The following is a 17,570-nucleotide window of genomic DNA, read 5'->3' on the forward strand; positions in this document are numbered from 1 at the left end:
AGGTCAGGAGATCAAGACCATCTTGGCTAACACGGTGAAACCCTGTCTCCACTAAAAATACAAAAAATTAGCTGGGCATGGTGGTGGGTACCTGTAATCCCAGGTACTTGGGAGGCTGAGGCAGGAGAATGGCGTGAACATGGGAGGCGGAGCTTGCAGAGAGCCAATATTGCACCACTGCACTCCAGCCTGGGTGACAGAACTAGACTCCGTCTCAAAAAAGAAAAAAAGTTACCACTGAAAAGAAATTAGCTCAAAGATGTGATAAAATGTCATCTGAGAATAAATCAAACCTCTTGAAACTAAGATATAACATAAACACCTGATAAAACGTATGCTAATGTTCACAATGAAATATAAAATCCAAATACTGAATGAAATCGAATTGTTTTCTAAACTGCACTTTCTTAAGACCAAATAACATAGTAAGGGTTGTTCTCCCTCTAAAATCTGCTCTAATGTCACTCCTACCTCTCACCAGTGCTATCAAAACCTTGAAATATTCAAGAGGGAAATGCCATGTGAAGACTCTCTCAAAAATAAGCAAACAAATCAATCACATGACATATACTAGAATATGAAAGGGAGAAGGCGCAATTTTAACGTGGCAGTGAAGAACGGCACCACTGCCAAGGTGACGTTTAAGTTGAAACTGGAGGAATCATTTGAAAACCAGGGGAAGGGCATGCCAAACACGCCAAGGCCCCGAGGCAGCCACAGCCTCCGTATCTTCAAGAAGCCAAAGGCAGGCCATGAATGAGGTGTGGAAGAGGAGGCCAGTCAAGAGGGCAGGGTCTTCATCATGCAGGTTTTGCAGGTATGGTAGGGAGTCTGGATTTTACTCAAAGCGTAATGAGAAGATGCTGAGGGTTTCAATCAGGCAATGACACAGTATGACTTGTTTTAAGATTTCTCTAGAAAGGACAAGAATGGAAGGAGGGAGTCCAATTAAAAGGCTCCATGGCAGAGTTGGTGGTGGCTTGGACTAGGTGGTAGTAGCAGACCTACAAAGAAGTAAATACACTTGAGATATGAAGCAGAATTAACAGGACGTGTTGACAAATTATTAACAGAAATTGGGGAAAGGGTGAAGGACAAGGCACATAGCAGAGTGATTTCTGAATGTATCAATATTATCCTTAAACCTCCTTACAAAAAATTTAAGCATTCAAAACTACCATGCAGTTGGAACTTAGTAATGATAAAGAGTCTTGGTGGAAAGTTTTAAACAGAAAACCATGATTTCTAAACCATTAGTCATGACATCTCATCTGCTTGAACAAATACATTTCAAGGCCATTCTCTTGTAGACTTTAAACCACAGCAAGAAGGTATTCAGTACTTTCTAGCATAAAAACTTCATAGAATGGACTCTGATTCATAACCATTTTGCAAATGAGTATGAGTAGGGCAAACCCTATTAAACATTTACTTCAGCATTCCTATTAAGAGCCTCCATTTTAGAAAAAGCAAGCATTTAAAAAATAAAACAATTTGGTATCAGTGACCACAAAAGGAATCTGGGAGGTTTGCGGTTGACTCTTCCCTCCCTAGAGCCCTCCCTTTATTCTCACAGACTCACATATTTGCCTTCTGCTTCTCTGGACAGTCCTCTCCCCTCCCCTGCCTGTTTTATATAGCCCCTCATTCTGTGTTAGGGGCTGAACTGTGTCCTCCCAAAATTCATATGTTGAAGCCCTAATCCCCAGGTCCTCAGAACATCACAGTATTAGGAAAAAAGGTTTTTAAAAAGGTAATTAAATTAATATGAGATTTTTCAGGGTGCATCCTAATCCAGTAAGAAATCTGGACTCAGACATACACACGCAAAGAGAAAAGACTACGTGAAGACAAAAAGAGAGGGTGGCATCTACAAGCCAAGGCAAGAGGCCTCAGAAGAAACCAAACCTGGTGACACCTTCATCTTCAACTTCTACCTCCAGACCTGTGAGAAAATATATTCCTGTCATTTAAACATTTAAACCACCCAGTCTGTGCTATTCTGTTAATGACGAACCTAGCAAATTGATACACTCTATATACCCTTTCCTACTCCCTGAACCCAAGAACATCTCCTTCAAGGGCATGAATCTAGGTCTACTAAAATAATTCCCACCTCTCTATCTCCAGGCCAGGTGTCCCTTCTGCACTTGAAATTCCTAGTAAATACTTCCACAAGTCCCCAGGTGAGCTCCTGCCTTGACCCTCCTCCACTCCACACCAGCTCTCCCCTTCCTGCATTCCCTACTTGGTGAATGGAACCTACCCAGGTGCCTAAATCAGATAGATACCTGGGAGTCATCCTCACAAAAACAAAAGTAGCTTCCATATGTTTACTCAACATGCAAGAGCTTTGCATGTATCTTATCAAATCTTCTTAAGGGTCTTATAAAGCAGGAATTACTCTCCCTATTTTATAGGTGAAGAAGTTGAGATTTGGGTTAATTGTCCAGAGCCATTCCTTTAAGAAGTGAGAGTCAGGATTTGAGCCCAGGTCTGCCTGACTCCAGGGCCTATGCCCCTAACCAAAATTACCCCCAATCTAATCAAGCCCCTCAAACCCATCCAATCTGTTTCCTAAATATCTTTTGGTGTTTTCCACCTCATCTTTATCCCCCAAATGCCCTAATTTGGCCCCCAGTATCTCTTTCAACCAAGGGGTTATCAAGACTGCTCTGCCTTTGGCCTCATTCCTCTCTAGTCTAGACTCCTTCTAATACAGAAAACTGATTGTATCACATTCTTCAGTGGCTCCCCATCCTATTCAGAATAAAATCTAAGCTTCTTCGCATTACATGGTCCTACTGCCCAGTTTCCTCACCACATTCTTAAACCCAGCCACGCTCCTGAGTTACACTAAGCAGAACACGGTAAGTGCCACAGGCCCTGGTACTTCCTGTCCACCCTGGCAACCCTAACTACCCTTTAAGTCTCAGCTCAAATGCTAATTATAATGTTAGAAGAGGTCTTTGGCTTACCAAGGCAAACTTAATTTTTCTTTCATCTACACTTTCACAATAGTTACTTCAGTATGCTATGGGTGTTAAATTACCTAATTCTCAACAGACATTTAACTATTTTAAGGCTAGGATTGGGTTTTCCATTTTAGAATGCCTCATATCTAACACATAGAACAGGAGCTCAACAAAATGTTTGTGGCATTAATCTAACAGGATGTTACTAGATTTGTGGTAGGTAAAGAATGGGATTCTACTAAGAAACAGACCTTTCCAGGTCAGGCACAGTGGCTCACACCTGTAATCCCAGCACTTTGGGAGGCCGAGGCGGGCGGATCACAAGGTCAGGAGATAGAGACCATCCTGGCTAACACGGTGAAACCCCGTCTCTATCAAAAATACAAAAAATCATCCAGGCGTGGTGGTGGGCGCCTGTAGTCCCAACTACTCGGGAAGCTGAGGCAGGAGAATGGGGTGAACCTGGGAGGCGGAGCTTGCAGTGTGAGCCAAGATTGCGCCATTGCACTCCACCCTGGGTGACAGAGCGAGACTCCGTCTCAAAAAAAAAAAAAAAAATTACCACTTGCCAAGTTTTGGTGTGGTATCAAAGAAGATCTACAATTATGTGAAAAAACTATTAACATGAAAAAACTATGAACATGCTCCTCCCTTTTCCAACTACGCATCTATTTGAGGACAGATTATTTTCATATTTCTTTGTTTTGAGACAGAGTCTCGCTGTGTCGCCCAGGCTGGAGTGCAGTGGCATGATCTTGGCTCACTGCAACCTCCGCCTCCCAAGTTAAAGCAATTCTCCTGCCTCAGCCTCCCAAATAGCTGGGACTACAGGCACCTGACACCACAACCAGCTAAATTTTTTTGTATTTTTAGTAGAGACAGGGTTTCACTATGTTGGCCAGCTGGTCTTGAACTCCTGACCTCATGATCCACCCACCTCAGCTTCCCAAAGTGCTGAGATTACAGGAGTGAGCCACCGCGCCCAGCCTATTTTCATATATTTCAACCAAAAAAATATATTGCATCAGATTGAATGCAGAAGCAGGTACATTGGTCTTCTATCAAGGCAGACATTAAAGAATTTTTGAAACAATGTACAACAATGTCATTCTCACTAAATCTTAAAATTTTCATAAAGATATACCATTTATGTTAATGTGACCTAGGTTTATTTTCTCCAAATGAACATTTTTTAAGTTCTCAGTTTTAATTTCTAATACAGTAATAGCAATAGATAGAACCCACATAAACAACAGAATGTAAAGGGGCCCTGACGCCAAAATATTTGAGAATTGCTTCTCCAAGGAACCAAGAGACCCAAGCTCTCAAAACCCAGGCCTATCTCGACTGCTCTGTTATTACTATTTTTGTCATAAATCAAGTGTCATACCAGTGTGGATCTGTTTGTTTCCAAAGTCTTGATATAGTTTGGGTATTTGTCCCCCAAAATCTCATGTTTAAATGTAATCCCCAATGTTGGAGGTGGGGCCTGGTGGGAAGTGACTGGATGATTGGGGTGGATTTCCCAGGAATAGGTGGGCACCATCCTCTTGGTGCTGTCTTCACAATAGTGAGTTCTTGCGAGATCTGGTTGTTTGAAGTATGTGGCACCTCCTCTAGCCCTCTCTCTTGCTCCTGCTCTTGCCATGTGATATGCCTGGTCCCACTTCACCTTCTGCCATGAGTAAAAGCTCCCTGAGGCCCCCCTCAGGAGCTCCCCCTCAGAAGCTGGGCAGATACCAGCACCACACTTGTGCAGCCCCCAGAACCATGAGCCAATTAAACCTCTTTTCTTTATTAATTACCCAGTCTCAGGTATTCCTTTATAGGAAAACAAAAACAGCCTAATACAAGTCTAGTCTATGCCACTGATATATTTGTCAATCCTTGTGACAATACCACTCTGCCTTAATTACTTAGATTTATACGAATTCTTGATATCTGCGATAACTGCATTTCAACACATTTACTATATCAAAAATTAAAGACAAAAACTTACAGGCTCGTGCCTGTGGTCCCAGCTACTGAGCAGGCTGAGGCAGGGCAAGAGGATCACTTGAGCCCAAAAGTTTGAGACTACAATGAACAATGATCATGCCACTCCACTCCAGCCTCTGTGACATATAGGAAGACCCTGTCTCAAAAACAAACAAACAAACAAACAAACGAAAAAAAACCTAAAAATCCACTGAACATTAACTCTCCATTTCCCCATCCCCCAAGCCCCGGCAACTACCATTCTATTAATACTTTCTATGAATTTTACTACTTTTAGATACCTCATTTAAATGGAATCATTTAGGCCAGGCACAGTGGCCACACCTGTAATCCCAACACTTTGTGCAGCCAAGGCAGGCAGATGGCTTGAGCTCAGGAGTTTGAGACCAGTCTGGGCAACATGGTGAAATTCCATCTCTACTAAAAAGAGAAAAATGGAGGATCCCTTAAGCCCAGGAGGCAGAGGTTGCAGTGAGCCAAGATCATGCCACTTTACTCCAGCCTGGGTGACACAGTGAGACCCTGTCTCAAAAAATAAATTAAAAATAAAATGCAATCATTTAGTATTTGTCTTTAGAGAGAGAGAGAGAATGAGAGAGAGGGTCTTGCTATATTGCCCAGGCTGGATTGTAATAGCTATTAACTGCTGTGATCATGGCATACTACAATTTCTACGTTCAAGTTATCCTCCTGCCTCAGTCTTCCAAGTGGCTGGGATTACAGTCATGTGCCACCACATCCAGCTTCATTATTTGTCTTTTTGTTATGGCTTATTTCACTTAGCATAATATCAAGGTGACCAAATTCCCTTCCTTTTTTAGGCTAAATAATACTGTGTCCCTATATTTTTAAATCACGTAAAATCTGTTTTTTGGTGTTTTGTTTTTTTTTTGAGACGGAGTCTTGCTCTATCTCCCAGGCTGGAGTGCAGTGGCACAATCTCGGCTCACTGCAAGCTCCGCCTCCCAGGTTCAAGCCATTCTCCTGCCTCAGCCTCCTGAGTACTTGGGACTACAGGCACCCACAATCATGCCTGGCTAATTTTTTATATTTTTAGTAGAGATGGGGTGTCACCATTTTAGCCAGGATGGTCTCGATCTCCTGACCTTGTGATCTGCCTGCCTCGGCCTCCCAAAGTGCTGGGATTACAGGTGTGAGCCACCGTGCCCAGTCCAAACCTATGGTGTTTTAAATCAGGACAGTAGTTACCTCTGGGGAATATGAAAATAGTGTCTAGACATCACATAAAGAAATATGGAATATAAATAACGTTTTATTTCCTGACCTGTGTGGCGATTACAGAAGCATGTTCACCTTGTAGAAATCCCTGTTCCGCCCTTAGAAAAATCACGAACTTGACACTAAATATTGTTCTAAATTTATGAACAGGTGGCACACTGCTGTTATGCAAGCTACTTGGGAGCCTAAAGTAGGAGGGTCACTTGAGCCCAGAGGTTCAAGCTGCAGTGAACCATAATCATGCCACCATACTCCAGCCTGGGTGACAGAGTGAGATAGTGTCTCTAAAAAATAAATAAATAAATTTATGAACAGCTTCAACAAGCCTGCTCCAGAGCTAGCCATCAGCTTGGATCAGCTTTCCCTACAATATGCTCTCAAGCAGAACAGAGCTCCCGTCAGTTTAAATCAACGGACATTTATCATCCTGCTAACATTTCCTTTATGTCTTCAGTCTTTTACTTTCAAGTACTTCTAAATTCAGATGTTCTCATATGACTTTTCCTTTTATGCAAGCATACTAGATGTCTGTGTAGTCAAATAGGAAAATTGCTCATTTCAAAATAGTCTTCTGAGAGGTGTCTATGAAATTTATTCCATTCTTTCTTTTTTTTTTTTGAGACGGAGTGTGGCTCTGTCGCCCAGGCTGGAGTGCAGTGGCCGGATCTCAGCTCACTGCAAGCTCCGCCTCCCGGGTTTACACCATTCTCCTGCCTCAGCCTCCCGGGTAGCTGGGACTACAAGCGCCAGCCACCTCGCCCGGCTAGTTTTTGTATTTTTAGTAGAGACGGGGTTTCATCATGTTAGCCAGGATGGTCTCGATCTCCTGACCTCGTGATCCGCCCGTCTCGGCCTCCCAAAGTGCTGGGATTACAGGCTTGAGCCACCGCGCCCGGCCATTTATTCCATTCTTACATGAAATTGCTCCATGATCCAGAAACAAGAAAAGAAAGAAGAAATGAATTTGTACTAAGCACCTCCTGGCACAGTGGCCCTGAGCTAGGTGTTTTACAGGTTAATGGCTTTTGGGGCCGGGGGGGGTGGATTCATCCACTATAACACCGTTATTACTACTGTGAACTACAACTTCATTAAAATGGGAAAAAACAGACATTTTCCTGAAAAGATTTGAGCTTTCAATCTAAACCTGATATGAGATCACAAAACATACTGCTCAACATCCCAAATTATACACAGTATTTAACAAGCAGTATAGAGCATCAAAACTGAAGAAAATCAACTATTAATCCAAGGATCTGCCGCTGTGAGGAAAATAAATCATTACTATTCCATGCTTTAAAGCAAATACAATGGCTCCTTCTGCTATAAACAGGAAAGGTATTGCTTAGGTAAACATTCACATACATCACTCTTCTGTACTTTTCAGGAAAAAATACAAAAGCACTGCCCTACTCAGATGTGTGGTTTCACAGAACTTGAGAAGAGTTCTGCGAAACCCAGCTGAAGCAGAGTGTATTAATTCGTTCTCACACTGCTATAAAGATACCACCTGAGACTGAGTAATTATAAACAAATGAGTTTTAGTTGACTCACAGTTCCACATGGCTGGGGAGGCCTCAGGAAACTTCCAATCATGGCAGAAGGGGAAGCAGGCACCTCTTACATGGCAGCAGGCAGGAGACAAAGTGAAAAGCGCAGGGGAAAGCCATTTATAAAACCACCAGATCTCCTGAGAACTCCCTCAGTACCACAAGAACGGCATGAAGGAAACTGACCCCATGATCCAATCACCTCCCTCTCTCCACACGTGGGGATTACAATTCAAAATGAGATTTGGGTGGGGACACAGAGCCAAATCATATCACAGAGTAAATTTGTCCCTTCTTTTGGGGCCCTCGATGTGTTGCATGATACCCACCTCACTGGTGAGGGAGATCTTCAGTCTACTGATTCAAATGCTAATCTCTTCTGAAAATACCCTCACAGATACCTCCAGAAATTGTGTTTAACCAGCCATCTGGACATCTTTTAGCCACTTAAGATCTCCAATCTTCTTTAAGTTATATACTTATACTAAAACTGACACATAAAAATAACCATCACATGGGCTAATTACAAAATAAGCCAATTGGCTTTGGGTTGCCTTGCAATGAAGAGCATGGTAGAAGCACTACACTGTTTATACTGGACCCAAGATCCAGTAAAAAATGGCACCCTTAATTTTAGGGATCTGTCTTTGCCTTCAGCTATACCTGCTTATTAGGCCCTAAAAAGCATGCTACCTGGCCTTATTTCTCCAAGGACTCCACCCTAAAGCCAGTAATCCAATTAAGAAACTGGCAAATGAAAAATCTTAACAAGTGCTCAATCTTCTGTATGTTTGTGTTGCTATACATGCGTTGTGTGTAATGTCTATAAAAAGAGCTCTAATTGATTGGCTTAAAGAAAAATAAGCACTTACATCAAGTATTTTTTAGTTCACGTGACTTCAAAAAACAATAATAGTCTTAAGGATTATTGGTAAAATGCAAGTGTCATCAAAATGCAAATAGGTGGTCTAAATCATACAACCTAGATACCAGGTTTGCCAAATGGGGTCCAAGATTGTATACTGCCTGCTTTACAGATAGGTAAGGCTGGGACATACAGAGCTGGATGGTGAAAAGTCAAACTTTATCTGCACTTCTCTCTGGGTCCTAGGATCCACGCCTAGTATATAATTAAAACTGCTTACTAACCATATTTTTCACCAAAAATAAAAGTTGCTAGAAGTTAACAGTGAACATTAATTAAACTCAAAAGGGTATTACATGGTCTTTTCATAAATTAGACATTGAAATAAAAGCATGGCAGGCAGGTCTTAAGATACTAATCTGCCCTTTAGTAAAAGCATTATAAAAGGTTTGTAAAAATTTCAACAAATTGGTTATGATTAGATGCAATGATCTATAAGGTTTCACTGAAACAAACTGGGGTTAACATTAATAAATTAATGCAAGGGTAAACTTTGGCTTTGAACAGGACTTCCATGTCATTCATGGTAAAGGCTAATGAAAGGTTTTTGCCTTTTGAGTCATCATTTGGCAATCTGGAATTCTATTTCATAACATCAAATGTTCTAAACCTCAAACATTTAACAGGCCTCCCAAAATCAAACTTCAAGTTTCAAAATGTCCTTCCTGATGCCTGACTTTTTGGATGGTTCAGGGGGTCCCTGAAACATTCAGAAAAGAGGTAAACAAGATTTGACATGTTTAGTCACATGAGATTGCCAAAATGATGTCCAATCTTCTTTAAGTTCTATTTTGGTGAGTAATCCTAATATATGTTCCAAAATTGTATGGGATTTCTAAAATTCTAATGTCTAAGTACATGCTATCAATCATAATTAAGGGTAAAGTTATTGTAAACCACGGAGATAAACTTGTCAGTCATGTTTTTAACTGTATCCCAGAAATTTTGTCATTCACAGATAATTGTCTTGCTTTGTTCCTTCTCAAAAGATGGTTTACAATTAAGCTATATTAAGAACTTTAACAGATGTTCTCAAATGCAGATTTTTAATAGCCTTGAAGATTGTTAACATTGGAATAGAGAAAGAATGTACAGGACTCAAAGAACAGACATGTTCACAAATATCAAGCAAAACAAGAGCTAATTAATGGACTGAAATCAGAATGTTAAAGCAAGCTTTTCAAACTTTTGTTTGAAATACTGCTGATCTTTGTTTTGTTTTTCAGAGTCAAGAAAACTTATTTTGAACTATTTATGGCCTTTAATAATTGAATAAAGTATACTCTTGTGAACAATATTTGGAGCATGTTTGTTTTTCTCTGCCTGGTTCCTCCAGAATTTGGAAACTATCTGTGAGTACTCTTATCTTATGGCAATATAGTTGTTTGCATCGTGCAATAAGAATCCATTTTTCTTTGTCAACAGGACACAATTGGAAAAACTGGCTATTTTACCAAGGCTTTGACTGAAACGGTGTGTTTCCCTTTAAGGAATCAAGCTTGACATGCAGAGCCAATAAAAGCCCTTTGGGGAGTACTGGCCTCATACCTTGTCTACGGAGTCCCCGATCAGAGATCTTAACCTGTTATCAGTAAAGAATGTCACTTTCTAACAGGTCCAGGAGCTCCAAGTTTATCTTGGGACCTCAAGAGGACAGGATCACCCAACTCACAGGTATTCTGAGGATACAAACTCATAGCTGGACTCAGCTTTAAAGGTTTTATCTGAGATTCCTTGTGGAACAGAGTTCCATCAAAGCCAATCCAAAAGGCCTATGTAGAAATAACCATTCTTGCTGCACTTTATGCAAATAATCAAGCCAAGTATAAGACTAAAGTTTATTCTACAAACAACACACATGATCCTATCATAATTTGTTTTTACCAAAAATGAGGGCTGGAGAGAAAAATTGTGCTCCAAAGCTTATCGTAGATTTGTCATTAAATCCTAGTCTCACTAATTGTTTTAAAGCTTTCTGCCTGCATTTTAGACTAACCCTGCTTATTCCTGTGAATCAAGTGGTGATCTCCTGCAGCTTGAAAGAAACAAAAAGAGATGGGTAACATAAAAATCTGGATCACTATGCTAGTTCTGGGCAATTATCCTGCAAATTCTGCCAGGTAATGAAAATGAGTAGGGTGCTCATAACCCTGAAGTTTCTTTGGGAAATAAAAGCAAGGAAAACCCCCAAAGGGAAATTCTATATCTTGGCAAGTAAAATTTTAGATTAAAATTATCTACTATACCACACTTGTGGGAATTGCTATACTCACTCTACTATTTGCAGTAGGGTTATACACAGTAGCACCTTCTAACTGAAATATTGGACAGAAAGCTTATGTCTTGTATTAATATTTGGACCCTGTATACTCAATACTGTAACTTGAATTGTTTCCTCTCACCTAGAAGCAATCAAACTCCAAACAGTGCTGCAAACTGAACCACACATGGCATGCCATTCTTCCGAGGACCCTTAGATCAACCCCAGGAGAAGCCCTAGCTGCTGTTCCCCATTCGATGCCCCTTTTCAGCAGGAAATAGCCAGAAAGAGTCATTGCCCAAAACCCCTTGATGGTGACATCTCCACAGTGGGGAATGTTATAGGAGTTGATTAAGAAATTATTTCAGGCAGATAGGAAAAGGGGTCCTTGGGGAAGTTTTCATTTCCTTTAAAGCAGCTCCAGAAACACTTCTTGTCTAGTAAGAAAGCCCCAGCTCTTACAGCCAAGTCAGCAACCTTTGATATGCAAATACAGGCCATTAGAAACTGGGTCTACCCAAACATGGTGATTCCTGCTGACTTCTTGCCCTTGCTCACAGGTGCCTGGCAACATGGCCGCCCCCACATATCCCCATGTGTGTAGAGCATCAAGGCACCCTGCATTTGCATATTAAAAAGCTAGAATGGGAGGGCCAGTTTTTTCCCGCGGGCTACGTGAGTGACATGCCTGGTAAAACCAATCCCCTGAGCCCTATGTAAATCAGGCACCACCTCCTCCAGCCTCCTCATATAAGCAGACACTTTTCTGCTGCACACATGGTTTTCTCTTAGTTCGAATCGCCCCCTCCCTTTATCTTTGTACAGGGGAGCTGTTTTCTTCTTCCTTCCTTCTTGCCTATTAAACTTTTCACTCCTTAAAACCAAACAGATTAAAAAAAAAAAAAAAAATCACATCAAATAACTTTACCCTACCCAGGATGTGCCCGACAACTCTGTTCTCGGGTGAAAATTTAAAATATTGGTTCACTCCCTGATGGAAACAGAGGAGAGAGAGAGGTGCTCAGTGACTCATTATGGACAGAGTGAGGGCTGAAATTACTTGAGTGAGGAAGGAAAGGAAAGCAGGTCCCTGGCTGAGGTTAAGTACCAAACAGAAATCCGGGCTGAAGCAGGGAGACTTAGCCTGAGATTCTAGATTAAAAAAGAAAGTGTAACCTAGCGTAACTTGAATATAAAGGATTCCACTCTTATTTCCAAACTATTCTAACAGCTCTGAATAACATGGATATTTTAAAGGTTTATGTATATATGAATGGATGTGTATAAAACATTCAGGCCGGGCGCAGTGGTTCATGCCTGTAATCCCAGCACTTTGGAAGGCCGAGGCAGGAGGATCACTTGAAGTTAGGAGTTCAAGACCAGCCTAGACAACATGGTGAAACATGGTCTCTACTAAAAATACAAAAAAAAAATTAGCTGGGTGTGGTGGTGGGTACCTGTAGTCCCAGCTACTTGGGAGGCTGAGGCAGAAGAATCACTTGAGGCCGGGCGCAGTGGCTCAAGCCTGTAATCCCAGCACTTTGGGAGGCCGAGACGGGCGGATCACGAGGTCAGGAGATCGAGACCATCCTGGCTAACATGGTGAAACCCCGTCTCTACTAAAAAATACAAAAAATCTAGCCGGGCGAGGTGGCTGGCGCCTGTAGTCCCAGCTACTCGGGAGACTGAGGCAGGAGAATGGTGTAAACCCGGGAGGCAGAGCTTGCAGTGAGCTGAGATCCAGCCACTGCACTCCAGCCAGGGCGACAGAGCGAGACTCCGTCTCAAAAAAAAAAAAAGAAGAATCACTTGAACCAGGGAAGCACAGGCTGCAGTGAGCTGAAATTGTGCCACTGCACTACAGCCTGAGCGACTGCACTCCATCTTAAAAAAAAAAAAAAAAAAAAACTCAAAAACTCAGTCCCCAAAAGTAATTAATCTATTCATTCATCACAAACCCACTAAACACATACTATATCTAGATGGGACAGACTGGCAAAGACGGACCTTGACCTGAAGAAGTGTTTAGCCTGGTCGGGTAGATATTACACGTGCATATAAAAATATTAACTATAAACACGGCAGAAAGACCTAAATGCACTAAAAGAGACATAGAAGAAGAAAACAAAGTAATGCCCACAAACATATACTTTTGTCCTTCTCTAATGTTCCCAAATGTTTTATATTCTTCACGTATCTTTTCACTCTCCACTAAAATGTAATCTTCAAGGTCAAGGGAGTCTCTGTCTTGTTTGCTGCCGTAACTCTGCAACCTAGGGCAGTGCCTGGCTCACAGGATATGTTCCATAATCATTTCTCCAATAAATTATTGGTAAATTTATTAAAATTAAAACTTCCATTTAAAAACATCTGATGAGAGTTCGGAAGTAAAGCCTTCTATCTAAGGTCATTTGATTTTCAACAAGAGTACCAAGACAATAAAATAGAGGAAGAATAGTGTTTTTAACATACGATGCTGAGACAACTTGATATTCACATACAAAATAATAAATGCAGTTGGAACTTTTCCTAACACCATACACAAAAATCGACTGAAAATGAATCAGACCTACATGTAAGCACTAAACTCTAAAACTCGTAGAAGAAACACGAGAATAAGTCTTCATTAGCTTGGATTAGACAATGGTTCCTTGGTACAACACCAAAAGCGCAAGTGACAAAAAACAAATAGATAAATTAGACTTTAACAACATTAAAAATACTTATGACACCATGAGGAAAGTGAAAACAACCCACAGAAATGGAAAAAAGATGCAAATCATATATTTGGCAATGGACTTGTATCTAGAATACATATAAAGAACTACTGAACTCAATAATTAAAAGACAGCCCAATCAAAAATGAACAAAAAATCCCATTTATAATAGCCACCAAAAAATAAAAAAAGAAGGTACCTAGGAATATATCTAATGAAGGAGGTTAAAGTCTGCAAGGAGAACAACAAAACATACTGCTCAAAGAAATCAGAGATGAAACAAACAAATGGGAAAACATTCCATGCTCATGGCTACAGGCCATGAGATAAATATTTTTCTACAATGAGAGAAAATATTTGCAAACTACATGATATGGTTTGGCTGTGTCCTCACCCAAAATCTCATCTTGGATTGTAATCCCCATGTGTCAAGGGCAAGACCAGGTGGAGTAATCAGATCATGGGGGCGGTTCCCCCATGCTGTTCTCCTGATAGTGAGTCTCACCAGATCTGATAGTTTTGAGAGATGACAAAGCGCTGGCGGCCCTCGCTCGCTCTCAGCGCCTCCTCGGCCTTGGCATCCACCCTGGCCATGCTTGAGGAGCCTTTCAGCCTGCCGCTGCACTGTGGGAGCCCCTCTCTGGGCTGGCTGAGGCCAGAGCCAGCTCCCTCTGCTTGCAGGTGGTGTGGAGGGAGAGGTGCCGAGGCGAACTCGGGCTGTGCACAGTGCTGGCAGGCCAGCGCACGTTCCAAGTGGACACGGGCTCGGTAGGCCCCACACTGGGAGCAGTCATCCGGCGCCACCGGCCCGGGCAGTGAGGGGCTTAGCACCCGGGCCAGCAGCTGCAGAGGAGGCACTGGGTCCCCCAGCAATGCTGGCCTGCCTGCACCAAGCTCGAATTCTCCCCCAGCCTCAGCCACCTCCTCACAAGACAAGGCTCGGGACCTGTACCCTGCCATGCCCAAGCCCCTCCGTGGTGGGCTCCCAGGGGGCCTGAGCCTCTGGAGGGGCGCTGCCCTCTGCTCTGCAGCGCCCAGTCCCATCTACCGCCCCAGGGCTGAGGAGTGCAGGCGCGCAGCCCAGGACTGGCAGCCAACTCTAACCCCGGCACTGGTGCAGGATCCACGAGGGGAAGCCAGCCGGGCTCCTGAGTGGGGTGGGGACTTGGAGAACTTTTATGTCTAGCCCGAGGATTGTATATGCACCAATCAGCACTCTGTGTCTAGCTTGGGGTTTGTGGATGCACCAATCAGTACTCTGTATCTAGCTAATCTGGTGGGGATTTAGAGAACCTTTATGTCTAGCTAAAGGACTGTAAATACACCAGTCTGCACTCTGTGTCTAGCTCAAAGTTTGTAAACACACCAATCAGTGCTCTGTGTCTAGCTAATCTGGTGGGGACTTGGAGAACCTTTATGTCTAGCTAGAGGATTGTAAATGCACCAATCAGCACTCTGTGTCTAGTTCAGGGATTGTAAATGCACCAGTCAGCACCCTGTCAAAATGGACCAATCAGCTCTCTATAAAATGGACCAATCAGCAGGATGTGGGTGGGGCCAGATAAGGAAATAAAAGCAGCCTGCCCAGCCAGCAGGGGCAACTTGCTCAGGTCCCCTTCCACACCATGGAAGCTTTGTTCTTTCGCTCTTCACAATAAATCTTGCTGCTGCCCATTCTTTGGGTCTGCACTGCCTTTATGAGCTGTAACACTCACCACAAAGATCTGCAGCTTCACTCCTGAGGCCAGAAAGACCACAAATCTACCGGGAGGAATGAACAACTCCAGACGGGAGAAATGAACAACTCCAGACGCACGGCCTTAAGAGCTGTAACACTCACCACAAAGGTCTGCAGCTTCACTCCTGAAGCCAGCGAGACCACAAACCCACCAGAAGGAAGAAACTCTGAAAACGTCCAAACATCAGAAGGAACAAACTCCAGACACACAATCTTTAAGAACTGTAACACTCTCTGCAGCTTCATTCTTGAAGTTAGTGAGATCAAGAACCCACCAATTCCGGACACAGTTTTGTAAGTGTCTGGCATTTCCCCTCTTGCACTCATTCTCTCTCTTGCTGCCCTGTGAAGAGGTGCCTTCTGCCATAACTCTTTAAGTTTCCTGAGGCCTCCCAAGCCTTGTGGAACTGTGAGTAAATTAAACCTCTTTTCTTTATAAATTACCCAGTTTCAGGTATTTCTTCATAGCAGCATGAGAATGGACTAATACACTATGCATCCAACAAAGGTCTAATAACCAGAATCTGTAAGAAATTGAAACAATTTAACAGGCAAAAAACAAATAACTAACCCCATACAAAGAAGAGCTAGTATGGAACAATTCTACTGAAATTGTTTGAAAAAACTGAAGGAGGAACTCATCACTAACTCATTATTTGAGTCCAGCATCATTCGGATACCAAAATCTGGCAGAGACACAATAAGAAAACTGCAGGCCAAGATCCCTGATGAACACAGATGCAAAAATCGTCAAAAAAAAAACTAGTGAATCGAATCTAGCAGCACATAAAAAGCTAATCCACCACCATCAGTAGGCTTTATTCCTGGGATTCAAGGTTGGTTCAATATATGCACATCAATAAATGTGATTCATCACATAAGCAGAACTAAAAACAAAAACCACATGATAATCTCAAAGCTCAAAGGCTTTCAATAAAATTCAACATCCTTCAGGTTAAAAACCCTCAACAGGCCAGGTGCAGTGGCTCACGCCTGTAATCCCAACACTTTGGGAGGCCAGGACAAGCAGATCATGAGTTCAAGAGACTGAGATCATCCTGGCCAACATGGTGAAACCCCATCTCTACTACACTAGCTGGGTGTGGTGGTGCACACCTGTAGTCCCAGCTACTCAGGAAGCTGAGGCAGGAGAATTGCTTGAACCCAGGAGGCAGAGGTTGCAGTGAGCCAAGATCACACCACTGCACTCCAGCCTGGTGACAGAGCAAGACTCCATCTAAAAAAAAAAAAAAAAAAGAGCAAGAGAGAGAGAAGGAAACAGATATACCAATGGAACAGAACAGGGAACCCAGAAATAATGCCACACGCCTACAACCATCTACTCTTTGATGAAGTTAATAAAAACAAAGAATGGGGAAAGGACTCCCTATTTAATTAATGGTGCTGAAATAATGGGCTAGCCATATGCCAAAGATTGAAACTGGACTCCTTCCTTACACCATATTAAAACTATAAAAACTTTGGAAGATAACCTAGGAAATACATTCTGGATATAGGACATGGCAAAGATTTCATGAAGATGCCAAAGGCAATTGCAACAAAAACAGAAATTGACAAGTAAGATCTAATTAAGCTTCAGAGCTTCTGTGCAGCCAAGAAAATATCAACAGAGTAAACAGACAACCTACATAAGAAAATATTTGCAAATTATGCATCCAACAAAGGTCTAATATCCAGAATCTATAAGCAACTTAAATCAATAAACAACCCCATTAAAAAGTGGGCAAAGGACATGAACACTTTTCAAAAGAAGACACGTAAGTGGCCAAGCAGCATATGAAAAAATGCTCGACATCGCTAATCATTAGAGAAATGCAAATCAAAGCCACAATGAGATTCCATCTCACAGCAGTCAAAATGGCTATTATTGAAAAGTCAAAAAATAACATGCTGGCAAGGTTGTAGAGAAAACGGAACACTTATATACTGCTGGCAGAAATGTAAATTAGTTCAGTCATTGTGGAAAGCAGTTTGGCAACTTCTCAACGCAAAGCAGAATTACTATTTGACTCAGCAATCTCATTATTGCGTATATACCCAAAGGTATAAAAATTGCTCTACCATAAAGACACATGCACGCGTATGTTCATCGCTGCACTATTCAATAGCAAAGACATGGAATCAACCTAAATGCCCACCAATGGTGG

The 17,570-nt window shown here is 42.1% G+C and overlaps 1 protein-coding gene across 5 annotated transcripts in view; it reads right to left on the reverse strand.

Moving 5' to 3' along the window:
• The window catches only part of LOC111552297 (cytochrome c oxidase assembly factor 1 homolog), a 92,329-nt gene that overhangs the window by 20,286 nt on the left and 54,473 nt on the right, over positions 1–17,570 (reverse strand). For 2 of the 5 annotated variants that reach the window (XM_023226440.1, XM_023226441.3), the window contains one exon: positions 1,909–1,945. The exons of the other annotated variants lie outside the window; for them this stretch is intronic. In XM_023226440.1, coding sequence (XP_023082208.1) covers positions 1,909–1,924 — 16 coding nt within the window. In that variant the 5' untranslated portion in view covers positions 1,925–1,945. The remainder of the gene's footprint in view (positions 1–1,908; positions 1,946–17,570) is intronic. 5 annotated transcript variants of the gene reach the window in all.

This window comes from Piliocolobus tephrosceles, chromosome 8, assembly GCF_002776525.5.
Source record: "Piliocolobus tephrosceles isolate RC106 chromosome 8, ASM277652v3, whole genome shotgun sequence".
Lineage (NCBI taxonomy): Eukaryota > Metazoa > Chordata > Mammalia > Primates > Cercopithecidae > Piliocolobus > Piliocolobus tephrosceles.